Raw genomic sequence first — 27,670 nt, 5'->3', positions numbered from 1 at the left:
ACCTTGGACGGCAGGATGTTAAACGCTGTTCAAGGAAATGGAGGATCACTCCCTTTAACGGGTAGAATAAAAAAAACAGTAAAAAAACATTCTGGGAGCTCACCACTATAAATTACAGTGCCTTGCGAAAGTATTCGGCCCCCTTGAACTTTGCGACCTTTTGCCACATTTCAGGCTTCAAACATAAAGATATAAAACTGTATTTTTTTGTGAAGGATCAACAACAAGTGGGACACAATCATGAAGTGGAACGACATTTATTGGATATTTCAAACTTTTTTAACAAATCAAAAACTAAAAATTGGGCGTGCAAAATTATTCAGCCCCCTTAAGTTAATACTTTGTAGCGCCACCTTTTGCTGCGATTACAGCTGTAAGTCGCTTGGGCTATGTCTCTATCAGTTTTGCACATCGAGAGACTGACATTTTCCCATATTCCTCCTTGCAAAACAGCTCGAGCTCAGTGAGGTTGGATGGAGAGCATTTGTGAACAGCAGTTTTCAGTTCTTTCCACAGATTCTCGATTGGATTCAGGTCTGGACTTTGACTTGGCCATTCTAACACCTGGATATGTTTATTTTTGAACCATTCCATTGTAGATTTTGCTTTATGTTTTGGATCATTGTCTTGTTGTAAGAAAAATCTCCGTCCCAGTCTCAGGTCTTTTGCAGACTCCATCAGGTTTTCTTCCAGAATGGTCCTGTATTTGGCTCCATCCATCTTACCATCAATTTTAACCATCTTCCCTGTCCCTGCTGAAGAAAAGCAAGCCCAAACCATGATGCTGCCACCACCATGTTTGACAGTGGGGATGGTGTGTTCAGGGTGATGAGCTGTGTTGCTTTTACGCCAAACATAACGTTTTGCATTGTTGCCAAAAAGTTCAATTTTGGTTTCATCTGACCAGAGCACCTTCTTCCACATGTTTGGTGTGTCTCCCAGGTGGCTTGGGGCAAACTTTAAACAACAGTTTTTATGGATATCTTTAAGAAATGGCTTTCTTCTTGCCACTCTTCCAAAAAGACCAGATTTGTGCAATATACGACTGATTGTTGTCCTATGGACAGAGTCACCCACTTCAGCTGTAGATCTCTGCAGTTCATCCAGAGTGATCATGGGCCTCTTGGCTGCATCTCTGATCAGTCTTCTCCTTGTATGAGCTGAAAGTTTAGAGGGACGGCCAGGTCTTGGTAGATTTGCAGTGGTCTGATACTCCTTCCATTTCAATATTTTCGCTTGCACAGTGCTCCTTGGGATGTTTAAAGCTTGGGAAATATTTTTGTATCCAAATCCGGCTTTAAACTTATTCACAACAGTATCTCGGACCTGCCTGGTGTGTTCCTTGTTCTTCATGATGCTCTCTGCGCTTTTAACGGACCTCTGAGACTATCACAGTGCAGGTGCATTTATACGGAGACTTGATTACACACAGGTGGATTGTATTTATCATCATTAGTCATTTAGGTCAACATTGGATCATTCAGAGATCCTCACTGAACTTCTGGAGAGAGTTTGCTGCACTCAAAGTAAAGGGGCTGAATAATTTTGCACGCCCAATTTTTCAGTTTTTGATTTGTTAAAAAAGTTTGAAATATCCAATAAATGTCATTCCACTTCATGATTGTGTCCAACTTGTTGTTGATTCTTCACAAAAAAATAGTTTTATATCTTTATGTTTGAAGCCTGAAATGTGGCAAAAGGTCGCAAAGTTCAAGGGGGCCGAATACTTTCGCAAGGCACTGTACCAGGAAGTTGGCTGAAAAAAACACTTAACATGTCATGAGTTTACACACGTTCACACCCAATCCCATCCCTGCTCCTTTTAAATTGGCAATGGTGAATAACTTTTTTTGTCAACTGCATAACCTACCAACTACACACAGTGAACATACACCACAACTGATTTACCTTGGAGTAATATGCCATCTGCTGGTTGGTTGATACAAATATTTACTCTGGAGCTATAAAATGTATTTAGACTCAAATTCAACACTTTCAAATTGTCAACTTGCATAACATAATTTGACATTACAGGAAAAAAATATTTAAAAAGAATACACAACATTTTTTGGGGATTGCAACTATTGTTTTCAATGTCTTAGCCAACATTTGATTGTCGTATACACTTAAAAGAGACTTACACCAAGGAATTACAAAAGCTAAAATACCTCTCTAAAACATGTCTTTACTTTAAAAACCATAGACTGCTGCAATTTTACGTGTTAATTAAAACCATCAAATCCGTTAAAAAGGCATCAATATCCTGTAAATACTTCAGCTCCCATTACTACCTCAACATAGCTGAAGAAAGGGGAACAGTCAGCATGACTAGTTAGGATCTTTGGCACTTTAAATCACCACACACAATAAGAAAATGTCTGACTATTCTCTCTAGATGTCTACATTGAGCCACTGTTTTCACCAGCAGTCACCGTCTTCCATGTCTTGGATCTAGGTTATCACATAGCAGCATATTGTTCTTTCCATGTTTTAGACTATACCGGTCAATGTTTTTGTTCCCATGGCCAATGACTCCACAAGTAATTAGAATACTGTAACTATGTCCGCAGGGAGGATAACTCAAAGCCGTCTCTTTTTGTCTATTCAGTGTTATCAACACTCTTACGGTCTCTCAGTAAGTGGCTTCGTCCATGTTGTCGTCACTGTCCCCTCCAAACTCCTCTCCATTGTCAAAGTAAGACATGATGTAGTCGGTATCCTGGAACACAGATGATGATGATGATGATTATAGAGCTATGCAAGGAGGAATGATAGCCCACCAAGTGAACAATGGCTCCCCGGTCCACTGGCTTGTCAACATCTTTTTCATTTTTCCACTTGTCTGTGGCTCCTTAGTATAGTAGCTAGCTAGTTTGATTTGCGCTGTTTTTAGCATGTTTGACATAGCTATTCAACCATACATTAGAGGAAGAAGGCATCTTACTTCATCTAAATATTCCTCCTTTGTGAACTTGTATAACATTTCTGTCAGTATTCTTTTGGGGAGATTACTCTAGCAAAACACCGTAGAAAACTTATGGCCTGCATAAATACAGATGTGTCTGTCACAAACTCAATGGCACGGGAAACTTTGAAGGCCGGACCCAGTTGATAGAATGTGGCAAGTTCGCTAGCTAGAGCGCTAGTTCAAGACAGACAGGAAGAGCGGACAGAAGATTAAAAAGGACAACCTGAACCAATCTCCATGCATAGCCATGGTGACTTACAGAAGATATGCATTTCATCAGGGTATTAGCTTTTGGCCAATGTGCCCGGCAATATCTTTATTTTCATATTTTATTGACCAAAATATGGCTGTTACCAGCTAACTAACTTGTGATTAGAAGGTGAGGATTTTACGGAGCCTAAACACACCTTAGACACCATTTATGCACCTTTTTTATTATGTAAATAGCTTTTGAGCAGCTATTACGATAAATTAGCGTTGTTAGCATTAGCTTTACTCACCAACCATTATCTTCACTGGCATTTCACACATTTTTTTACGACTAAATATCTGACCATAACAATCAGATTCAAAGCGGAACAAGGTATAAAAATGTGACGGACCTCATCAGTCGCCATTACCCCTTACCTCTTCAAAGTCTTCCTCATAGTCCTCTTCATCTGCCTGTTCTTCTTCCTCGTTCGTCTTCTTTTTCTCCTCGTCCTGCTCTTCCTCAGAGTTCACTGCCTCTTCTTTCTTTTCAAGAGTCTGAAGAGTGTGTTTCCAAGAAACATCAAAACCAGGGCAGGGTACATGCATATTAGCCCCTAATTAGGAGTAACTAAAAGGTTTGTATTTCTGATCTCTAGTCTCCTTTTGAAGAAAGGTTAGTTGTTTCTGTAATATCCTACCTCTAGCTTGGTGAGAATCTCCTCTTTTCCTACAAGAGGTTTCTTTGTCCGTTTAACTTGAGGTGTGGGTCCTAGAAGACAAGAATGGAACATGAAGGTTAGCTTAAAAGTAAGTAAATAAAAAAGCAGAACTGACGTGGCAACAAATGGAGCAGGACAGAAGCATGGCCGTAACTAAACTCAGCAAAAAAAGAAATGTCCCTTTTTCAGGACCCTGTCATTCAAAGATAATTCGTAAAAATCCAAATAACTTCATAGATCTTCATTGTGAAGGGTTTAAACACCGTGTCCCATGCTTGTTCAATGAACCATAAACAATTAATGAACATGCACCTGTGGAACGGTCGTTAAGACACTAACAGCTTACAGACGGTAGGCAATTAAGGTCACAGTTATGAAAACTAGAAAGAGGCCTTTCTACTGACTCTGAAAAACACCAAAAGAAAGATGCCCAGGGTCCCTGCTCATCTGCGTGAATGTGCTATAGGCATGCTGCAAGGAGGCATGAGGACTGCAAATGTGGCCAGGACAATAAATTGCATTGTCCGTGCTGTGAGACGCCCAAGACAGCGCTACAGGGAGACAGGATGGACAGTTGATCGTCCTCGCAGTGGCAGACCAAGTGTAACAACACCTGCACAGGATCGGTACATCCAAATTTGAGACCTTTGGTTCCAACCTCTGTTTCTTGTGAGATGCAGAGTAGGTAAATGGATCATTTCTGCATCTGTGGTTCCCAACGTGAAGCATGGAGGTGGTGGTGTGATGGTGCATTGCTGGTTACACTGTTGGTGATTTCTTTAGAATTCAAGGCAGACTTAACTAGCATGGCTACCACAGCATTCTGCAGCGATATGCCATCCCATCTGGTTTGCGCTTAGTGGAACTATAATTTGCTGTACAATGACCCAAAACACACCTCCAGGCTATGTAAATTCTCCCACTTAAAAAGATGAGAGAGGCCTGTAATTTTCATCATAGGTACACTTCAACTATGACAGAAAGAATTAGAAAAAAAAATCCAGAAAATCACATTGTAGGATTTTACATTTATTTATTTGCAAATTATGGTGGAAAATAAGTTTTTGGTCTGTAACAAAAGTTTCTCTCAATACTTTGTTATATACCCTTTGTTGGCAATGACAGAGGTCAAACGTTTTCTGTAAGTCTTCACAAGGTTTTCACACACTGTTGCTGGTATTTGGCCCATTCCTCCATGCAGATCTCCTCTAGAGCAGTGATGTTTTGGGGCTGTTGCTGGGCAACACGGACTTTCAACTCATTCCAAAGATTTTCTATGGGGTTGAGATCTGGAGACTGGCTAGGCCACTCCAGGACCTTGAAATGCTTCTTACGAAGCCACTCCTTTGTTGCCCGGGCGGTGTGTTTGGGATCATTGTCATGCTGAAAGACTCAGCCATGTTTCATTTAAAAAAAAAAAATTTTTTACATTTACATTTAAGTCATTTAGCAGATGCTCTTATCCAGAGCGACTTACAAATTGGTGCTTTCACCTTATGACATCCAGTGGAACAGCCACTTTACAATAGTGCATTTAAGTCTTTTAAGGGGGGTGAGAAGGATTACTTTATCCTATCCTAGGTATTCCTTAAAGAGGTGGGGTTTCAGGTGTCTCCGGAAGGTGGTGATTGACTCCGCTGTCCTGGCGTCGTGAGGGAGTTTGTTCCACCATTGGGGGGCCAGAGCATTTATTTAACCAGGCAAGTCAGTTAAGAACAAATTCTTATTTTCAATGACGGCCTAGGAACAGTGGGTTAACTGCCTGTTCAGGGGCAGAACAACAGATTTGTACCTTGTCAGCTCGGGGGTTTGAACTTGCAACCTTACATTTACATTTAAGTTACAATGCCCTTGCTGATGGTAGGCTTTGTTACTTTGGTCCCAGCTCTCTGCAGGTCATTCACTAGGTCCCCCCCGTGTGGTTCTGGGATTTTTGCTCACCGTTCTTGTGATCATTTTGACCCCACGGGGTGAGATCTTGCGTGGAGCCCCAGATCGAGGGAGATTATCAGTGGTCTTGTATGTCTTCCATTTCCTAATAATTGCTCCACAGTTGATTTCTTCAAACCAAGCTGCTTACCTATTGCAGATTCAGTCTTCCCAGCCTGGTGCAGGTCTACAATTTTGTTTCTGGTGTCCTTTGACAGCTCTTTGGTCTTGGCCATAGTGGAGTTTGGAGTGTGACTGTTTTAGGTTGTGGACAGGTGTCTTTTATACTGATAACAAGTTCAAACAGGTGCCATTAGTACAGATAATGAGTGGAGGACAGAGGAGCCTCTTAAAGAAGAAGTTACAGGTCTGTGAGAGCCAGAAATCTTGCTTGTCTGTAGGTGACCAAATACTTATTTTCTACCATAATTTGCAAATAAATTCATAATAAATCCTACAATGTGATTTTCTGGATTTTCTTTTCAAATTTGGTCTGTCATAGTTGAAGTGTACCTATGATGAAAATTACAGGCCTCATCTTTTTAAGTGGGAGAACTTGCACAATTGGTGACTGACTAAATACTTTTTTGCCCCACTGTATATATATATATAATTATTTTTTGTACACAAAGAAAATCAATTACGGGTCAACATCTAAATATTGCTCCCAGCGTTGATCAAAGCGCAGAACAGTTATATTTTTGATCTGACAGAGTTCTAATTGCGCCTGCCTCTTTGCGAATGAGTGGAATCAAGAACAGTTGTTTGTTGGTTATGTTAGCCTGCGTTCCCCAGATTTGCCTTTTTAGCAGCATTTTCACCACTCTCTCAAAAGGCTAACTCCACCCTCTCGCACCACAGGCCGGCTCAAGTAGGCAACAAGAACTGCTGCTGACAGTGTGTTTGCGCGATACCAGACAAAAAGCTATTTTAAAAACGTCCCGCGACTCCTGACGTGTCTACAGGCATCCCACAAACAAACAAAAACTGACTCACAACTGGTAAATAGTCGCTTATGTCAGTCAGGTGGCTAGAAATGTATTGAAATGTGTAGAAATGCAATAAATGAGTTTCAACTTAAAAACAAAATTCTTACAGACGTCACTTAAACTCAAAACCTGGTTAGGGACTATACAGGAGGTTGGAATCAGTTCAATCGTGGCATATGTCTCACAAGGAATTCAAAAACCAAAGTAAGTAGCTAAGTAAATTAAATTTCACTGAGTATCTGAGAAAAAAATCTCAATTGAAAACAATACATGGCATGGCTTACACAAAGTTTGAATTCCACACACAAGTCCTTGAGATAAAGCACTCACTTTTACCCCGAGGTTCTCTCACTTTAACGCAAAGCTCTTTAGGCAATCTGCTCCAGTCTGAAACAGAACCATAAAAAAAGAGAAACACGTTACCATAGAAAATACGCATTGCATAAAACACACCAGAAATGCATCACATTCAAAGTATGAGGAATAATGACACCACAGCACAAGATTATAAATCAGATTAGTTCAGACAAGAAATTGACTGTCTGGCACCATCAGCTGGACATATACCAAAACTGCATCAAAAGAAAATACCAGAAATAGGACTGACCCAGTCTGGCTAGGCTAGGGGTGCCACTGAAGAATACTAGCAGTAGGAAAGTGGTACAGGGAACAAAATAGTTAATAAAAGAGACAACTGTTCTGTGATCAGTTGAGGGCAGATTCTTACAGCCTGTAATTCCACAAACCAGCCCCAGCCAATCATCACTCACCTGGGCTCCACTCGATGGTGCTGTCCTTGGGCTCTCCGCTCTGGTACTTATCAGAGTAGCGATCGACATCTACATGGGAAACAGCAGCAAGATTATAACTAACAATTTCCTATTCATATAATACCAACCAGGGAAAATTGTAGAACACAACTACAAAACCTTCTATACCATACCATTTGTCTGACATAACAGCCGCCATAACTGGGTACTTTTTTACAAGCATTCAACAATACGATTATTGTGAATGCTCTAATAGAACAGTTTGATTTAAATATTTACATGCCTTGCCCTTACAATCTGGTTTACATGTTAATCAGGCTACTAATTACAGCAATTATATAATCTTTGGGAAGCCTATTTAATTATGACAAAAAAAAACATTTCACTTCATTCACACCAATGACGTAACAAATGCTTGCAACATTCTTTAAAAGTTTACCAATACTATTAACCACACAACTTTGTAAGCTAGCTCAATCATGGTTAATAACATTCTATGATTTCTCCACCCCTTAAACTGAGACTCTGCGATATGACGTTGCCACGAGCAGCACCGCAGTTGAGCGCAATATAAGACGATGTACTCACCGAATATCATAGAGTATCTGTGCATGTGCACTTCAATTGCTACAACATGATAACTATCGGACCAAAACGGCAGAACAGTTTAGCCTCACGCTTAGTTGTTGCTGAAATCATCCTGATATTGCCATTTACTCTACCTCTTTTGGGAGCAGCCCGTCTGATGTAGAAAGGCAGGGTCTTGGTGGCGGCCCTCAGCTCCTGTTTCAGAGCAAGCATGTACTCCACCTCCTCTCCTGTCTGCAGGGGCACAGGCTGGACTGGCATGGGCTGAGGTTAAGGAGAGGGAACAGATCAGGAGACTGGGTTGCTATCGCACCACAACACTAGCACTAAGCAAACATGTAACTAGATTTAAATTACCATACAGTATTTAATAATACTGCAAACTGTTTAAAGGATGGTAGGCTATAATGTGTCTAAACCAGACAGTGTCCATACAAATCGTACTGTACATGTACCTCAGAGAGACAATTGCCTTGAAGAGAAAAAGAAAACATTTACACATTACTAGCAATATTAGATAAGTCATTATTTTAATTTTGTGATGCTCAAGAGCACTATAAGCAATTGTGGCAAGGTGAGTCCAGACTGTGTTAGAAGCCCTAACTCCATGTGCACACTCACAGGGAAGATGGGTGAGGGCTTAAAGGTGGTGGGGGGCAGGCTGTCCCCCCTTCCTATGCCCACATCCTCCAGGTTGAAGGTCATCTGTCCCCTTCCACGACCCCTGCCTCTTCCAGCCATGGGGATGGGTATGTGGCTAAATGCTGAAAGAATCGTGGGAGAAAAAAAATCAGATAGAGGTAGCCAAACAAATACACATAGCAACCAGTATTGTGGATATCTAACTCGCATTTGGGTGTGGGCTCCCAACACTAGGCTCCCAATGTACCTTTGTTTACAGATAACTAGTAACATTAACTAGCTAACTTTGGGTAGATACCGTTCGTTAGGTAGCTAGCACTCAATTACAGCATGGAAGTCCATACAAAATAAGAAAGCTAACTAGCTATCGCACTTCACCCTGGCCCTACCGACTCTTCTGTATCGTTTTGGAATCTGGAAAGTTAATATCACACATGATTACACCAAATCCTTAGCAAGCAAAATATATAGCTACAGTAGTTAGCTATGATATTTGAACTGCCGGCCAGTGACCTCTCCAGTGCAGCATTGTGCTTGTTTGCATAGCCTGCTAGCTATTATTGTCTGGCATTCAAGCAAGCTATGTTTCGCAGCTATTCTATGACATTATACTTTTTCACGTACCTACAATGTGTCAGTTGAGATCGTAAAATATAGAGCCAAGCCCTGAAACGTACAGTATAAAAACCAAGCCCAACAGAATCCAACCCAAATGTCTTATTTTTTCCCCCCAAACAAAATATCTTGAATGGCTAGCTAACTTAGTATTAACGTTAGAAATGCTGCAATCTGCAGAGCCCAAACCAGATCCACTGGCTTGATAGCGATGTAGCCAACGTTTGCTAGCTGACGATTACGCTTGCAGGCTCAGCGTTCTAATAAACTACAGTGCAGGTTATAATACGTATGTTGTTTTTCCTCTTGACACATACATAGCTTATTATACTGTAGAATATGAAAATTGATTTCCGAGTATGCCCACACGTGCACAGACAGCCGGATGTTTTCAACTGGAGTCCACGTGTGTTCCGTCGGCATTGAATGTCTCAGGAAACACATTCTGTGCGCAATAGTTCCACCCTACTGTCTGTACTAAAATAATACATAGTTACTTTAATCTAGCATAATACAGTTTCCCCACAAAAAAAATGTGGTAGCGTTTTGTAGCAGTTGTTCATTTATTAATTATTCTGTCTGAGCTATAAAGGAAAAACGTCTCACAACATATTCGTGCTCCCCGCTGCCACCAATGCAGCACTATTATACCTTACGTTTTAAGATTTGGGATTGTTTGAGTAAGAAACTGACGGAAAGGGGGAAGGATGGAAATCTAGTCAGTTGCACAACTAAATGCATTCAACCGAAATCCTCTTCCGCATTTAACCCAACTCCTCTTAATCAGGTGTTGTGTTTAGTTTGGAGTGCATTTTATATTTGCAGGTAAGCTTTGTGCTTGTGTTGCTGAAAAGTTTAGCCTCTTAAATGGCATGTAAATGCCAAATTATTACTTTACACATCTACCCCTATAGACTTCACAGGAAAACAATGTTTTTGTAGAAAACAAGTCATAAAATCCAGAAGTAAATCGTTCCATCCTTTATTAAACATAGCTTGCAAGAGATAAATATTACAAAGTTATTTCCTCCAAAATTAGCTTATTTTTTCAGTCAATGCATAATCGTTATTAATCAACTGGCAGTATTCAAACAGCATTAATATTTTTTATTTTAATTTTTCTTTGAAGACAGTTAAATATCAAGTATGTGCAAAAGGTCAGGATTTATATTTGAAATAAAAAACAAAAAGGGATTTATTTTCTAGGATAAAAATGAATTCTCTTTTCACCCATTCCCCAGATGTCCATTCAATTGATACAGATTGATAATGACTCCATGACATTTTTTTTCTCACAAATGTAATTTACAACATCAACATTATGCAATGTTTAAACTGAGGAATTGCAGTTCATTTTACATGTATAAAAGAAAAACTTCAGCATATTCACTTGAAAATGTAGAAAATTATTTGCAATGAATACACCCCCCCCCTTCAAGAGTTCCCTGTATTTCCAACAATAACTAATATGCCAAGAGTACATTAAAGGATACCAATAAAATAACATAATACATTTGTTTAGCCAGGAAATGTGATCAATCCTCCATAAGAATAGCATCCCAATTAGTACACCCCATAACTATGACACTGTCTTGATGGGCAGCTTTATCTGCCTTAGACATAACCCTATTCTTGAACTCACTTATATGGGAGTCAGTTTGAATATTGTCAGTTTGAAACTACATGATAATTCCCCCAAAACAAATGTTGACCAGAACAAAGGTGATAAGGGCAAGATTTCTCTCATCTCCAACAGCTCCTAGTACATTAGATTTTAAAAAGGTAAAAACAAATAAAAACATTTGACTTTAATTCAATTTATATTTTCCAATGGAAAACATGAGCATATTTTCATATTCATATGGAAGAAAGAAAAGGAAATGTAATTTTTATACCTGTCATTTCAGACATGGTTAGCCCTGTAGTTCAATACAGAAATTGAAATCAACAAAACACAGAGAGCTGTTCAGAGTGAGATCTGTTTCGGAGTGAGATCTGTGGATTTGATGACTCCTCCGGGGTAATACTGTCTGTCAGTGGTTTGATCATGCCACGTCCTCACAAATTAAGTCTGCATGGGTTCATCCAAAGTAAGAAATACACTGAACAGTGTTGAGTTTCTAATAGAACATACATACAACAAACATACGCAAACCTGACATTCTTCAAGCTCAAAGCCTGTGGAATGAATTCAAACTCCATCAGAACAATGATCACTTTTCCGGCAAACACTACAACATTTTTTTTTACATATATATAAAAAAATAAAAAAAAACACATTCAGGGATAAAATGTGTCTAAAAGAAAGAATAAGAATAATCCCATACATTTTGCACATTTGTTACACAATAATACACAGTGATCACAAAACAAAATGACAACTTTCACTATATTCATGGCTTTTTGTTTGCTTTTCTACACAATATACCATTTATTTTTTTATCGAAGTGAGAAAAAAAAGCTTATGTACATTAAGTCATTATTAGTTCTGACATAGCAAATATCATGTAATTTTTATTTCAGTCAATAAAATGTTTGATTAAATTTGATTTTTTTCTTGAAAACGTAAAACATAACAAACAAAACAAAAATACTTAATTGAGACATCAGAAATAGGACATTTAAAAACCCTAAAACAGTTGACATTTCAAAAAAAGATTGTGGTTGAAATTACAAAAGGTGTGTGGATGTGTCTATTAGTCTGCAAGAGAGAACAAGAGAGAAAGGAGCTTCAATATACAAGTCCAGCTTCATAGCAAAAGGACATAGAAAAATGAGACAGCCGAATCAAACATATGAGGGGATGGGAAAGAAAATGTACCCCGATATAAAAAAAGTCATGACATCCTATTCTAACCAACCACAAAAGAGGGAATTGATTGACAATTGTATAAGCAACAAAAACACATCTCTTCTGAATGTAAACTTCCATTCACATCTATATATTGCACCTGCCAATCAAACCAAAAGGTAGTTTCATAAATGACTTGGTGTGTGTTCAGTATAAATAACTAGGAAAGGGGACTTGAAATTTCATAGGCCACTGCATGAGTGCACTTCACTTGATACACAAAATCTGTATCTAGTGTGCAGAGCTTGCACCCAATTTAATGTAAACCTGTCATGTCAGGCCTGCTAAACTGTGCACACCTAATGATAGTAGTGTTACCTATCATGAGATTGATCTAATCAGTTGATTACTCCATTTCAAAGAATCCATCTTGATTGGTTCATCTCCTCAAAGCTTCCACTCGAACAGTGTTTGTAATGCCATAATCTCTCAGCCAAACCTTACAGGTTGTCAGTGTGTAAGAGGATGACAAACCCCAAATTCCACAACTCTTTGAGGCCAGTGAACAATACAGGTGAGATATTTTTAAGTGCCAATATTATTGCAGTGTTGCCATGGATCTTTCCATGGTCCTTTGGCTTTACTTAAGTCTTTCTATGGCCATGAGGATGGTGATGTGCCCTAACCCCTGATTCTGCAACCTACTTGACCAGATACTGACATAATACGCTGTTGAGCCATTGGCCTACAGATGCACATTTTCTATGTCATTCAACAGTTGACCTAAATTCCTGATACAGTGAGGTAAAATTGAAAATATGGTTTATAGCAGTTACAGCAGTAAATAATTCAACAATCCTTTAAAAGCCTGAAATAAAGACTGAAACCTGTGACGTTGAACCTAAGCACAAACTAAAAGTCCTGTCTGATCTTCCCAACACTAGCCATAAACCCCTTATAGCTTCTACATGGACGCACATGTAAATACTTAGTTCCTATGGCAGCCAGACAAACCCCAAATGAATTGAAGATCCGCCGGTCTACCTCTGAGAAATACTGCACATTGACTGAACACTGCTTTAAAATGTATTTTATGACCTGTAGCAAACTTGGCTTAGCGAGTCTACGGGACTTCAAAACCAAACCGAAAAACAAACAAACACAGAAAGTGCTGCTGGTGAAATGTACGTGGCAGTGGTAAGTGTTGACAGGCGTGTGAGACCATGCTCATATGATCGACGTCCCAAAGGTCAATGGGGGGCAAAAATGGACAAAATCACTTGTCACTGCCAGTGTTAACAAACTTGTTCAAATCATTTAAAAAAGTAAAAGGGTTAACCAATTGAAAGTCATCTGATAAAGTCCACATGAACACTCTGGACAATGGTCTCTCCCGACTCTCTTGTAGGCAATCAGATGACATCCGCACCTTGGGGGACCTGTGAATTGTAACATTCTTATTCTCGTTTTAAACGTTTTTTAAATTTCTTTATTTTATTCATAATAAGAAAAGTGCTCCTCGAGAATGAGGCATCTCGTGTGCATTGCCTGAACACGATGATTGATCCACGTCTCTCCCATTTAAAGATAAATCCATATCAGTCTCCTTTCTCTCAAGCTTGTCATCGATACATAATCCATATAGATATTTGAATAGTTTCAATCTGTTCACAATTTTTGATAATTATCGTCTCCTGGGGCAAGTACCTCTGAGATACGCAGCCTTTTCTAGAGACGCCGCAAAAAACGAAAAACGACAATCAAGAAACCCTACAACAACAAGAAGAAAACTAAAAACGTGCCACCGCCAGCTCGAGTCCTCACCATTTCCCTCACGGTACCACAAGGAAGTTGGGTTTAGAAAGGGTTGAAGTCTCTGGACTTGAGGCATTGAGGGGCAATGAGGGATGTTGGGTGCAGCTTTCATGACCCCATTTTCAGGCCAGTGCCGAGCACCGAGATGGGACGATACGCCAGACTCCAAAATGGCTGCCACGCTCCTCCTCTCTGCAGGCCATGGCCTCAACTGGTGACACGGCATGTATTTTTTTCTCTCCGCAAACACCGGTGTACTTTCCTGTGCTTATTTAATTGATTTGTTTATCTATTTATCCACACCTTAGTGCGCACTTTGGGGATCCTGTCCTTGCTCCCATTAATACTGTGTCAAACAAAAAATATTAATAGTGCTTCCTGGTTATGATCCATTATCTTTGTTGGTCCACTCAAAGCAGGGCAGTCAGTCATTGGACCAGTGTCCAGGTGGATCCGGTTCATTCCGCATGATCTCTCTCTTACATAGCGGTATGCCCATCTCTTTTGATGCTTTAAAAATCTTAAATTAAAGAACCGCACATATGGAGTGTAGCAGGGGAGGAACTAAAATAAAATTATATGTGAAAAGAAAAACAAAGATATCCTAAAGCAACCCTGCAACAGTACCCCCTACCTCCCCCCAAAATAAATAAAAGTAAGGGTGTGAATTGAAAGTGAGGCGCTCTACGTAGAATAACAATAGAAAAGCTTAATAAGTAACTGAAGCTGTAACAATAATAATAATAATAGTAACAACAGTAATAATAGTAGTACAAATTATTTGAGTCTTCGCATGAATCTTTGCTATAGTAAGAAAGTCGAGAAGATGCACTGACAGTTTGGTTGTCTTTTGTCTGGCTGATTGTGTCGTTTCTCAGGCTGATTGTGTCGTTTCTCATGGGTTAGTTTAGGTAGGCACACGGACAGGCACTGCATGCAATGGGGTGGGGGAGGTGGTCAAGTTTTTTTTGTGAGGGCATGGTGGTGGTGGGGGGGGGGTGTTGAAGGTGGCCCTTGGGGTGGGGATTGGGAGGGTGGGGATAAGGGGGGTTCATTTCTGTCCGTTGATGGACTGTGATATGGAGCGTGGCGGGATCATGTCCAACAGGTACTCCCTCTGGCGGTCCGCTAAGCTGGAGCCTTTGTTGGCCCCGACCCCTCCTTGGTTCAGGTAGGCAATGTTCAACCCTGGGAGAGAAGGAGAAAGCAAGAGAGAGAGAGATAGATCAAGAATAATAGAGAAGGAGAGAAAGAGACCGAGAGAGTTCAACAAGAGGTTGAGAGAATGAACAAGGAAAGGGAAGTTAAAAGGACAGGAAGAAACACAGAGGAAAAAGAGAGAGAGGAAGAAAGAGGAACATATTTAATAATAAAACATATTTAAAAATTAACAAAATATTCCAGAGTCTGCTGTGTCTGTTGTCCACCAGGGATCGGGTAAATTCCAATTGAATTTGAAACGCCAATGTAATTAACAAAATGTTCCAGAGTCTACTGTGTCTGTTTTGTCCACCAGGGATGGGGTAAATTCCAATTTAATTTGAAACGCCAATGTAAAACTTCAATTAATTTACGTTGAATTCAATTACAATTTCAACAATCTTCAAATGATGGAATTTGACTGTACACATTTTTTTGTTCAATTGAAATTGTAAAACAAATATTTGGAATGACATTACAAATACATTTCACAGTTAATGCACTCAATACAAAAAATGTTACTGCAGGATTTGTTTACAAATTATTTCAACTTGGATTTCTATATGTCCAGTATAGCTAGGCTGTCTGAACAGTGACATGATCAGCCTGAGGGAATTTAATTGGAATTTGTGGAATTATTGTTTTTTGAATAACCTAACATTGGAATTGAGAGGGTTTGAATTCCCTCTGAATTCAAAGACTGACCTGGAATTTTAATTGAATAAAATCTCATTTTCAGGGAGAGGGAATTTAATTATATAGAATGTAAATTGTTTAATTAACCCCAACCCTGCTGTCCACCTGACCTGAGATTAGATGTTTGTTAGACAATCATAGGTATGACAAATCTTATTACAAAAATACTTTTTTTTATGTATGCTCTCTGTATGGCTATCTTTGCAAAAATGTGTAAAGCCCATCATGTCTCACTCTCACTTTGAATGCTAACCATTTGGACAACACCTTCAGGTAAAATGCATTATAATGCTTTTATAATACATTTTAAGACTTGTCATAAGCACATATTACCCCCATATTATCATAATTATCTCATCATGATCGTGACTAAATTAAAAAGCCATTTGGGAGCAGTTTAAAATGTTTCAAATTTGCTACATAGAGAAACAAATTATAATAACACATTATAACACATGCTTATTACATTTTAATCATTTAGCAGACACTCTTATCCAGAGAGACTTACAGAATTGAGTGCAAACATCTTTGTACTTTTTCATACTGGTCCCCTGTGGGAATCAAACCCACAACACTGACATTTGCAAGCACCAAGCCACACGGGACCAATTATATACAGACCATTCAGAAATAATTCAGACTTTCTCACATTTTTTATTTTATTATTGCATTCTTATTTTAAAATGGATGGATTAAATAAAAACATTTCCTCATTAATCTACACACAATACCCCATAATGACAAAGCAAAATTCAGACCATTTGTTCAGAGACTCGAAGTTGAGCTCAGGTGCATCCTGTTTCCATTGATCATCCTTGAGATGTTTCTACAACTTGGAGTCCATCTGTGGTAAATTCAATGCATTGGACATGATTTGGAAAGGCACACACCTGTCTATATAAGGTCCCACAGTTGACAGTGCATGTCAGAGCAAAAACCAAGCCATGAGGTCGAAGGAATTGTCCGTAGAGCACAGAGACAGGATTGTGTCGAGGCGCAGATCTGAGGAAGAGTACCAAAACAGTTCTGCAGCATTGAAGGTCCAAGAAGACTGTGGCCTACATCATTCTTAAATGGAAGAAGTTTGGAACCACCAAGACTGTTCCTAGTGCTGGCCTCCCGGCCAAACTGAGCAATCGGGGTAGAAGGGCCTTGGTCAGTGTGATGACCAAGAACCCAGTGGTCACTGACAAAGCTCCAGAGTTCCTCTGTGGTGATGAGATAACCTTGCAGAAGGACAACGGAAGCCACTCTTCCATAAAAGGCACATGACAGCCCGCTTGGAGAACCTAAAGGACTCTCAGACCATGAGAAACAAGATTCTCTGGTCTGATGAAAACAAGATTGAACTCTTTGGCCTGAAGGCCAAGCGTCACGTCTGGAGGAAACCTGGCACCACCCCTAAGGTAAAGCATGGTAGTGGCAGCATCATGCTGTAGGGATGTTTTTCAGTGGCAGGGACTCGGAGACTAGACAGGATCGAGGGAATGATGAACGGAGCAAAGTACAGAGATGTCCTTGATGAAAACCTGCTCCAGAGCGTTCAGGACCTCAGACTTGGCGAAGGTTCACCTTCCAACAGGACAACGACCCTAAGCACAGCCAAGACAATGCAGGAGTGGCTTCAGGACAAGTCTCTGCATGTCCTTGAGTGGTCCGGCCAGAGCCCGGACTTGAACCCGATCTATCTCCTCTGGAAAGACCTGAAAATAGCTGTGCAGCGACGCTCCCCATCCAACCTGACAGAGCTTAAGATGATCTGCAGAGAAGAACAGGAGAAACTCTCCAAAAAAGGTCTGCCAAGCTTGTAGCATTAAAATTCAAGAAGACTGGAGGCTGTAATCGATGCCAAAGATGCTTCAACAAAGTACAGAGTAAAAGGGTCTGAATACTTATTTAAAATGTGATAAAAAAAATTGTTCAATGTAAATGAGCAAAAATGTCATTATGGGGTATTGTGTGTAGATTGACAGACACATTTTAAAATTTAATTTTAGAATAAGGCTGTAATGTAACAAAACTTGGAAAAAGTCAAGGGGTCTGAATACTTTCCAAATGTATTGTATATACAGAAGGGACCAGACTTCTAACATGTAATGGCATTATATCTGCAGGCTTTTAGGCCTAAGTGAAGTGTTACCATAAGGGGTTCTCAAAAACCCACCGGGGATGTTGTAGATCTGGCGGCGGCCATCATGCTGGATCCGACTGCTGCCACCGCCGCCACTAGTTCCGCCACCACCACCTCCTCCACAGCGCTGCTTCCCCGTCATCCCCAGCAGGCCGCTGGCCACGGAGAGCTGGGAGGCCTGGGCGAAGTTGGAGAGGACGCCCCTCGCCGAGCTGGAGAGACCCCGCTGCATGGAGGCCTGAGGCTGGGGAGCCTGAGGGAGCAGAGGGTGAGAGAGTGGTGGAGGAAATCAGTGACCTCCAGATATGTCGGTCCAACCAAAATGGTTTTGGTAACATAACGATTTAAAATATAATATGATATTGTGCCAGAGTAGTCTACAAACGCTGCAAGCTACAGACACACCCCAGATTTAAATAGGGCCTATAGATGGTTGATTGAAGCATATAGCTGGATCTACGCAACAGATTGGGGTGGGCCAAGGACTCATTTCAATATAAAAAAAAAAAAAAAAAGAGGTCTTTTGAGGTCTGACAACAACCAACAAATAAAGGTTTGTCTCTAAGGTTTCTTAGTGTAGGCCCGTTACCTGACGCAGGGCGTGATGTCGGATCATGGTCTCAGCCTTGCCGACGTTGGGAACAGTCGGAGCCGTGCTGGGGGAGAGGGCCGCCTGCTGCTGGAGCCTTTGCTCAATCTCCTGTTAAACATGCGGAGAGCGAGAGATAAGGGTTGAGACAATGAACAACAGATGGGAAGAAAAGGTTGGGACAGGGAGAGAAACAGACAAGAAATTAAAGTACAAAAAGGACAGCCGCACACACTACTGTAGAAAGATTTCAACAGTCAGAGCATGTCAGTGGTCAAGTGGAAAAAGTAAATTGGTTCACGCCGACAGCTCAGGGTACTAGAACATAATAAGGTCACACCCTCTGACAGCTGTCAAAAGAGGTCAGCCACAAAAGGTACTTATCATTAAAACACACGTAGTTTGTAACATTCCTGCATACTAGTATATTTGACCTAACCCTGCTGTAAAGCCTGTTGTGTATCTCTTTAATCCATGCTTTATTAAACAGCTGACCTGCTCCTGCTGCAGGGCCTTGACGAATGCGTTCTTCAGCCTATTAGTGTGCTCCGCCTTCAGGGCCTTCTTCTGATTGGACGTCATGCACTGCTCGCAGAGGATACGCCCGCCTTTCTCCTGCTTCCAGTGTGGGGTGAAGTCGATCCTGCACTGGGCGCAGAAGAAGGGCTCCATGCGTGACAGCGCCCCCCGCAGCTTACCTGATGAACGGCAGGAAAGAGGCAATTATTACAAGTTTTGGTTCTTAAATGAACTTGTTTGAGGGGGTTAGTTTAAAAAGTCACTGTCAAGGTTTTACAGATTTCTATGAAATATTACCTATAATTAATTACAATATGAGCAAAATAGTTTCCTTCCAAATTGAATTAAGTATGTTAAAAACAGCTCTTATGTGTTTGAATGGCGTGGACAACCCAAAAACAGAATGGTGTGGGCGTATACCGGTCATTACAAATATGCATGCGAGTAGACCGGTGATTAACCAGCTCATCCTCAGGAGGAAAAATAAATCATTTTTTTAAACAGTCTATTTGAGATACAAGTTTGAGTTGGGGGTTGAAGTGTTTTTCCCCCCACCAATTTATACTTTTGCCACAAATATGAGTATAGGATGAGTTAACATTATTTGGGAATAAATTAACAGAATATTAAAAGTTAGATTTTCACTGGACAGTTACTTTAAGCACATTGAGGCGCAGAATCAATAATCTTGATCATATAATGAGTAGTTATTTGGGATGCAGTGAGATTTGGAGCGGTGCCTGTGCAGTGGCTCACCCTGGCTGTCGATGACGCTCTGCACCACCTCCTCCAGGCCCACCATGTAGATGAACTCGCTGTTGGCCGCCGACGGCAGGAAGTGCAGGAGTGGGGCTGGTGGCTTGGGCGGCGGGATCTCCAGCAGGGTCTTCTCCAGCTGTTTGCGCAAGGCCAGCTTGGCTGCCGCTTGGCTGCTGGCCTGGTCCGCCAGGGAACTCACGCCGGAGCTGCCGCCGCCACCTGTGCCGCTCGACATGGTGGAAGGGCTAACAGCGCCCATCCCGCCGCTGCCCATCCCCACACCGGCCACGCCACCAGCCGCCGCCTGCATGTGGGCCAAGTTCATGTAGATTGCAGAGGAGCCCGAACGCTGGGACGCCGTCACCTGCTGGCTAGTGGCCTGTGGTGCGTTCACCACACGAGGGAAAAGGGGCACAGCGGAAAGACCGTGAGACAAGTTGAAGTGATTGCTATTATTCACACAGAATGGTCCTCTCTGGGTGGTCTTTATGACTTTTACACATTCTCAATGAATGTAGTGGTACAAGGAATATGGTGGAAACTTCCTCTAGCCATGCTTGCACTGATCCAATGCTTTTAAATGCAGGAGGTGGAGTGACTGAGTGGATACTCATGGGTGAAGAGTAGAGAGTCGAAATGCAACCGGAGTTCGCTGAAAAGTAGAGAGCACCATACCTGCTGGTAGCTCATGCTGCCCGTGCTAGAGCGGCTCATGCCAGACTTGGAGGGCATTCTCTGGCCCTGCAGATGGGACGGGTTGGGGGCGATGACCCTCTGTGACATCATCATCGGGGGCAGGGAGGCGTTGGCCCCCGACCTGATGACTGTGTGACCCTGTGGAGAGAGAAAAGGAAAGGTTAGAGGAAATTAAGAGAATGAATGTCCAGCAGGGATGGAGGAAGAGGGACAGAAAAAGGTGAGAAAGTGATAGAGAGAAGAGAGGGTTAATAAAAATGGGGAGAACCATGACAGGGTAACAATTAAATGTGGATACATTTGAATTAATTCCACAAATGAATTGACCAGGAATCCACATTTGCTACACTGAGTGTGCCATTGAAATACAGGGAGCCAGTCAGCCACGAACATAATGGGTATATGTTGTACCGTTTGTTGTCACTAGAGGGCAATAGATACTTATCTTATCTTCACAGTTCAGACAGTCAATGTGAACTGCTTACATAAACAGCTGACCTGACCAACCCAGTCCAATTCAAGGGCTCATGGCTCAAAGCACTGTCTTCCATATATAGATGTAAGATATCAACCTAACCAGAAACCATATGCTTTTCAAAACACAAACATGATCCAAAGAGTAGTGAAATAGTTTTGCCGAAGCATGCACCCAGAAATTAGCATACAGTATTGATCCTACAGCGTTGGTATGTAATGCATTACAAGACGTTCCAACTGAAGGAGCAATAATGCTTTTGCAGCTGTGGATAGCAGGTTTGACTCAGACCAGGGGTGCAGGTTGTGTTCCAGTCAGGCTACTGCCAAAATCACTGCAATAAACAAAGACACACGCACACACACACACCTGTGCAGTGCGGAGGTTCTGGGGCTCTGGGGTGTGCATGCCAGGGCGCACCGGCAGCTTTCCCATCCCCTGTGAACTGTGGATGGGGGACGGCTGCACCGAAGAGGGGCTATTCTGGACCACAGGTACCTGGATTGGTTGGAATAGAATAGTTTGAATTTAAAAACAATAAAATACGAGAACAATATAAAGATAATAAATCAATTGCTGCAATATATTATAAGTTATGATACAACATATAAATATTAAGGTCAGGTCTGGCAGAAGAATGTGGCACACACACACACTCTTTCAAACAGAGACACAAACCACACACAATAACGTCACTGATACCCTATAACAGATCTATGCTATGTTTACTCCTGCTCTGACATTGAGATGTTTAGTCTGTGTATCAGCAGTTTCACTACTACCTCAAATAGGGGCCTTAGGTAACACTGCTACCTGCGGGGCCGTTCACAATTACACCGTGAGTAGAGGTTGTACTAGTATCAGGCTGTTTAGGTGGCTATACATTCAAGCAAGAGTGGCATTAGCCTGTATTTTGTGAGATACAGTAGCCATTAGAATATTTGACGCCCTTTTTGATTTTTTGTTACCTGTTGATTATCCAACGTAAAGTGAGGTAGTTGGCTAAGGAATTCAAACACCAGTAGATTGTCACATACTAGGGTGCTGGGTCTCATTTGACATTTTCTATAACAATATTTCAATCTACTTTCTGAATTGAAAATGAAATATGGAATTGGTGTCAATGCTGATACTAACCTTCTGCACAACGTTCTCCTTCTGGATCTGGCTCTGCCGAAGCTTCTTGAGCAGCACCAGACGGGCCTCCTCCAGACGCAGCTCTTCCCTCAGAGCCTTGATCATCTGCTGTCGCTCGTCACCATTCTTCCCCTACAACACATATGGTACACACTCACTTGTTTATGCATAGGACAGTGAAGAGCTGACAGGACAGGTTGGAGGAGTGTGAGTATGTGGGCAGTGGGTCAGATTTGAACCCACACAGACTCTGGGGTCAGTGGCTCTAACCGCTAGACCACACAGGCTAAGTGGTGACAACGTACCTTGAAGATCTCCAGGTTGGCCTGGTGCAGCCTCTCTCCGGGGTGGGGCGTTCCTCTGGGACTGGATGCCTCGTTGTCCGACAGGATGATCACGTCCGGGGACGGAGTGTGTCGCTCACGGTCCACGTCGCTGGAGGTGGGAGAGAGCAGGATCAGCGACGAATGATGACTAACAGAGGATGACTGGTGTACTCCGTTTAGCACTACATAGAGCTACACAATACTAAACAGGTTAGAACAATATGCATTGTACATGTATAAGGTGTTTTGGTTTTAAAAATCGGCCTTACGTGCCAACTAAATACACTTCCAAAGTCTACATCTTCTGAACAACTAATTTCAATCTGCAATTACCCACGAATCACCTGTCCTACGTCCATTTTAATCATGATTCTTACCCTCTTCTGGCGCTGAAGTCCACTGGTTCGTCCACCATGTTCTCCTTGCCATTCTTACTGGGGCCTCCGTGGCCCCCCAGCCTCCCGTTCATCTTCTCCTCATAGGCCGCCGCCGCGCCTGCCAGCATACTTTGGTGGTGGTGGTGGTGGTGGCGGCTCCCCCCCGGCCCCCCTTTGCTGCCGTCCAGGGATCCGGCAGCCACCGCTGCCGCCCCTTCCAACGCGGCCAGGTCCTTGCGCTTGAGCAAGGCCAGCATCTTGAGGCGCTCCATAGCCTCGTGGCCCTCCATCTTGAGGCGCTTGGCCAGGGCTTCTTCACGCTCCTCGGACGTCTCCAGGCCCCGCTTGAGCAGGTTCAGCCTCAGCGCCTCCTCAGACATCCGCTCCATCCTGGAAACTAAGGAAGGGAGGGAGGAACATGATGTTCAATTCAATGCAATTTAAATCAATTCAACCAGATATTTTAAAGCATTTCACAGATACTTATGAACCATGGTTGAGAGTGAGCCTATGTGAAGATAACACATGAAAACGAACAGTCTCACCCTGCAGCTATGTATTTTATAGTGAAAATAGAGGCTTAGTTGTTCTTTCCGTGTGTGTGCACGCGTGTAAAATTGAAAGTGTGGGATTGCTAGTTTCCTGACCGCCCACTGACTAACTACTCAATCAGGCAACTCCCTGACAGCATTGAATTAACTAATTACACAAGCATTACATTTAGATGATACCAGTCATATTCACCGCTTGATAGCACTAATATTCACCCCTTAAAAGTCAACATGTTTGATTCTTTCAAAGGAGGGATTTAACATTTTTTTTATATATCTGAAAGCCTACAGAGTTCTCATCCTCTTCGGTGAATCTGTGAGTCTGAAAGTGAACTCTTACACCTTGAGTGAATGGGGGTTTTCTTATTTCACAACTTCACGAGATGACATCAGGTGCATTGACCTGTGACTTAAGTGACAATTACGTTAATAAGTGGATGACGGTTATTCATGTCGTCATATTAAAACAAGTTCCTATTCACCAAATTAATGCATGAGAAGGAACACACAAATAAAACAAAAGTGTGTTAAACATTGATCTGGCATTTGAAAGTAACCTACATTGTTGTTCAAGACTTTAGGGCAGGGATCATCAACTAGATAGATAGAATATTTGACTAAAACAAACATTTCCAACCTTGCTTAGATTTGTATACGATCACATCTCTCTTTATTATGAGTGGGAATACTTTGGGGCAGATTCCCAAAATTAAAATCACATGGAGCAGATTTGCTGGTGTTTTTAAGAGTCTTTTAGGTCCAACAATAACAAATCAAATGATTTTGCTCAGAAAACTTGGGGGCCCAAATAAAATCACCCTTGAGCCAAATTCAGCCCACGGGCTGCTAGTTGGGGAACCTTGCTTTAGGGGATGCTTGATGAATTCCATTGTGTGGGGTTTAGGCCAGTAACCGAAAGGTTGCTGGATCGAATTCACGAGCTGACATGGTATAAATCTGTCGTTCTGCCCCTGAGCAAGGCAGTTAACCTGCTGTTCCCCGGGCACCGAAGACGTGGATGTCGATTAAGGCAGCCCCCCCCGCACCTCTCTGATTCAAAGGGGTTGGGATAAATGCGGAAGACATATTTCAGTTCTAGGCATTCAGTTGTACAACTGACTAGGTATCCCCCTTTCCCTACTATGTGGATCACACCAGTGAGGAAGACTTTGGTTGGGTGGCAACCAATGACCTCTCACAAACACGGCTTTGTCATGTGATTGCTATAAGTAGGCTGACTGAGCATTTGATCCAATCAAAAGCCTGCGTCAGGAATGCAAGCTGGAAGTGCAAAAAGCCTCAAAACACAGACACAGTAATTGCACTTTCACTGAATAAGGCAACAATATCAGATTTTACGTTTTGCACATTCATCTTTAAAAATCACGCGAAAGGAGCCCTCGGTCTGTACCGTTACAGTACAGCCGTAAAATCTAGATTCCAAAGAAAGGTCCTATAATATCCACATAGGAAGAAACATTTATCAGAGGCCAGTTTCAATCCAGATCATACTAGATAGTGGATGTTCAATGTGGGTGGAGAACATATGAGCATGAGGTCATACGTGTTCAAGTGCCCCTGAGTTAAATTGTGTGCATACATACAGAGTCTGCTCGGGTTTGACCATGTCACGTACAAGTGATCTAAATGATCATGTGTGTGCGTGCTAGTCACACTAGGTTACGCTCGCTTGGGTGGGCTATGGATGGCCCGAGGACAGACGCACTAGACAGTGTGCGTCGGCTTTTGTCTACTGGCAACTCCCTATCTGCCCAATACATTTGTATTCCAGTCAGCATAGACAGCAAGCCTGAGATTAAGTGCATTACTATCAGGTGTTGCACTGCACAGTGAGTGCCCTGACGTCTGCATTGGTTCCTAGAAATCTTGCTCTGCATAGAGAGGACTTTCTGAGGTAAAAAAGAACAATAAGCACACAATTCAGAAATGAACTTACAAAAACCTCTCCGCTGTCTACAAGTAGACAAAACACAAGATTGCAGTCAAAATACAACGACGTTAAAAAGGAGCAAAAGACATGCAGAAAATAAACACCTGCAGATCAAAGCACAAGATGTTGGTGACACCCTGCGGAGTACATTTAAATCTATGGATGTATATGGCTGGCTAAGTTAGAAATCTTCAGGTATTTCCCGGATTTTCTACAACAACAAAAAAATCTAGGTTTTCCCTGGCAGCATATCTGTATGGATTTCCATTGCAGATAGACAGCATCTGATGAAAAACCATCCCAATTAAGAAACTATCTAGATTCGTATTCAGACAATGCGCGCGGAGAGCCGAGCTCATTCTTAATAACAGAGGAGGCCTTCAGTGATGCATATATGAGTGCACTGCACCAACAGTCAAACAGTGCTGTAGTAGTAGCACCATGGGTGATGCCTCGTCTGTAGTCACACATACCACCTCAATGCAGGTGTTCCGTCATATGACGCTTCCCCATCACAACAGGAGTCCATGTGTGTCGTAACTGTTACCCTTCCAGTTCTGTTATGTAAATGAAAAATAATAACTTTTCACAGGGGAATGCTTCAGGGCCTATAAGTTATACAGTAGCATTATTATGGTACAGTGTTACCATTGACGCTCTGACCTTATTCCCCTTGGTGACAGGCACGGAGGCTGCTAGACTAACTGCTCTGTGTTCAGCCATGTTGACTGATGGGGTCTGATTCGCATCTGACCTCACAGAGATGGAGGCGTTTGACGAGGTACGGTACGAAAAACATGGTCTCCAGATACACCAAAGGACCTCTGACCGAAAGTCAACAGCGAGCAGACTTCCACCAAAGTTCCAATGAATCCTTGGTCCTCACAACGCATTCCAACAGTCTACTTTCTTGTGAAGTATTCCGTTTTTTGCCTATTGCTTTAGCACCGAGGTTTCAATCCTGGTTCAAATGAGTCTCACAAAACTTGAAACCGAAGAAAGACTCCACCACTAGTAAAGTAATGTCCAGATGTTAAATGGTCTCAAAGACAAATGGATCCCAACTGCCAAAATAGAATAACTTTATCACAAAGAACCTTCCAAAGCATAGAGGAGTGTCTCATCTATGTATGGGGCTGTTTCAAAATCACGTTTACCTACAAACATGGAGTCAGACATCGAACTGTGTTACAAAAAGGATCTGGATCTGAGCTCCTGAACACACAACTCTCAGACCACACTCGCCAAGTGAAGGGCAATGTAGAGGACAAGCGCCTCAAGGGAAAGTCTGTTTATCTGGCTTCTCAAAACAGTCCCATTCTGTTTTAAACTATTAGAGACAATCAGATACTCTGACAAAGGTCTTTGTGAGACGAAAAAGCTTGGCACATTAAATTACTGAAATGTGCATTGTTAGAAGAGCGCAGAGACTCTTTTCTACAAGTTAGAGTCCAAAATGTTCTCAACTTCAACACTGAATCTCGTTAGATTTATTTGTCCCTCAAAGGGTCACAGTACGCAAACACCGGCTTTGAACTGACCTTTGTAAGACTGAGCCATCAGCAATAGTAGTTCACTTGCAGCATTGTACAGGAACCATCACTAATTAATCCCAAGGGCACAACATCTAACTCTACAAAAATGTCATGTAACGAGAGCCTCCTCAATTGGAATTCAAATAGAGATTTAATTGGCCCCTTTTAATCACTTTATCACTTCCCTGATAGCGGATTATTCCTTGTGGTGTCGTTTTATCATCCCCCCTCATCTATAGCATTATCTTATCCTTCTGTCTGGCACCATTAAATCCATTCAGCCTGTCATTCTGTTACATCTCAATATTATCATCTCCAGATCTGAAGCAGTTCCTTAAAAGAAAGTGGAATCTTTAATGATAACCTACTCTCCCCTCCTCAATAATAGGGACTCAGGGAATGTCGGGGCAATGCAAGTGCACATTCACCTCGTTTCATTTTGGATGCCTCAAAGGCATGATGCGAATCACAGTCTCCATTTCGCGTAAAAAAATAAATAAACACCCTTGCAACCTCCATGCCAAGCCACCCACCTCTAATAAGAGACAGAGGAAGAAGAAGGGAAAAAAGAAAGCACAAGCATGTGCATGGCCAACAATGGCACTGGCCCGAGCCAATCAGAGTGGCTACTGTGGTGCACGTCAGTCTCCCCCCCACAGTGCCCCCGTCCGCCTTTACATAATATAATGACTGTTTCAGTCAGCTGCTAC

At 41.9% G+C, this 27,670-nt stretch overlaps 2 protein-coding genes across 6 annotated transcripts in view; both read right to left on the bottom strand.

Annotated features, from left to right (window-relative positions):
* Window positions 1–241: 241 nt before the first annotated feature.
* On the bottom strand, window positions 242–9,822 carry LOC115132726 (DNA-directed RNA polymerase III subunit RPC7-like). Of its 4 annotated transcripts, none has more exons than XM_029665452.2 (8): window positions 9,422–9,822; window positions 8,777–8,919; window positions 8,290–8,419; window positions 7,568–7,636; window positions 7,128–7,184; window positions 3,859–3,929; window positions 3,596–3,715; window positions 242–2,719 (listed from the first exon to the last, which is right to left on the bottom strand). In XM_029665452.2, exons 2-8 carry the CDS (start codon window positions 8,894–8,896, stop codon window positions 2,633–2,635), a joined length of 654 nt encoding a protein of 217 aa, XP_029521312.2. In that variant the 5' UTR covers window positions 8,897–8,919; window positions 9,422–9,822; the 3' UTR covers window positions 242–2,632. The 4 variants fall into 4 exon arrangements, with proteins under 4 accessions (XP_029521312.2, XP_029521310.2, XP_029521315.1 ...); XM_029665450.2 differs by having other exon boundaries at window positions 9,730–9,822; XM_029665455.2 differs by lacking the exon at window positions 9,422–9,822 and adding an exon at window positions 8,611–8,627 and having other exon boundaries at window positions 8,777–8,854.
* Window positions 9,823–10,378: 556 nt separating this feature from the next.
* Window positions 10,379–27,670, bottom strand: part of LOC115132725 (transcriptional repressor p66-beta-like) — a 41,362-nt gene continuing 24,070 nt past the window's right edge. Inside the window, exons 2-11 of one of the 2 annotated variants that reach the window (XM_029665448.2) lie at window positions 22,924–23,320; window positions 22,526–22,655; window positions 22,221–22,352; window positions 21,453–21,581; window positions 20,588–20,746; window positions 19,910–20,291; window positions 19,130–19,332; window positions 18,635–18,745; window positions 18,055–18,298; window positions 10,379–15,206 (exon numbers count right to left, since the gene is read on the bottom strand). In XM_029665448.2, the coding sequence (XP_029521308.1) occupies window positions 15,070–15,206; window positions 18,055–18,298; window positions 18,635–18,745; window positions 19,130–19,332; window positions 19,910–20,291; window positions 20,588–20,746; window positions 21,453–21,581; window positions 22,221–22,352; window positions 22,526–22,655; window positions 22,924–23,312 (2,016 nt within the window). In that variant the 5' untranslated portion in view covers window positions 23,313–23,320 and the 3' untranslated portion in view covers window positions 10,379–15,069. The remainder of the gene's footprint in view (window positions 15,207–18,054; window positions 18,299–18,634; window positions 18,746–19,129; window positions 19,333–19,909; window positions 20,292–20,587; window positions 20,747–21,452; window positions 21,582–22,220; window positions 22,353–22,525; window positions 22,656–22,923; window positions 23,321–27,670) is intronic. The other variant, XM_029665449.2, reaches the window with a different exon arrangement.

Source organism: Oncorhynchus nerka, linkage group LG7 (assembly GCF_034236695.1).
Source record: "Oncorhynchus nerka isolate Pitt River linkage group LG7, Oner_Uvic_2.0, whole genome shotgun sequence".
In the NCBI taxonomy this organism is placed as follows: domain Eukaryota; kingdom Metazoa; phylum Chordata; class Actinopteri; order Salmoniformes; family Salmonidae; genus Oncorhynchus; species Oncorhynchus nerka.
This window is presented reverse-complemented; position numbering and strand designations above follow the sequence as displayed.

Excerpts from the sequence above, each read along its gene's own strand:
- LOC115132726 (XM_029665452.2), bottom strand. The coding sequence starts at position 8,896 with ATGGCTGGAAGAGGCAGGGGTCGTGGAAGGGGACAGATGACCTTCAAC. Across the intron at positions 7,185-7,567 it reads CACCATCGAGTGGAGCCCAG|ACTGGAGCAGATTGCCTAAA; the intron begins GTGAGTGATGAT and ends GTTCTGTTTCAG. Across the intron at positions 3,930-7,127 it reads GAGAGAACCTCGGGGTAAAA|GACCCACACCTCAAGTTAAA; the intron begins GTGAGTGCTTTA and ends CTTGTCTTCTAG.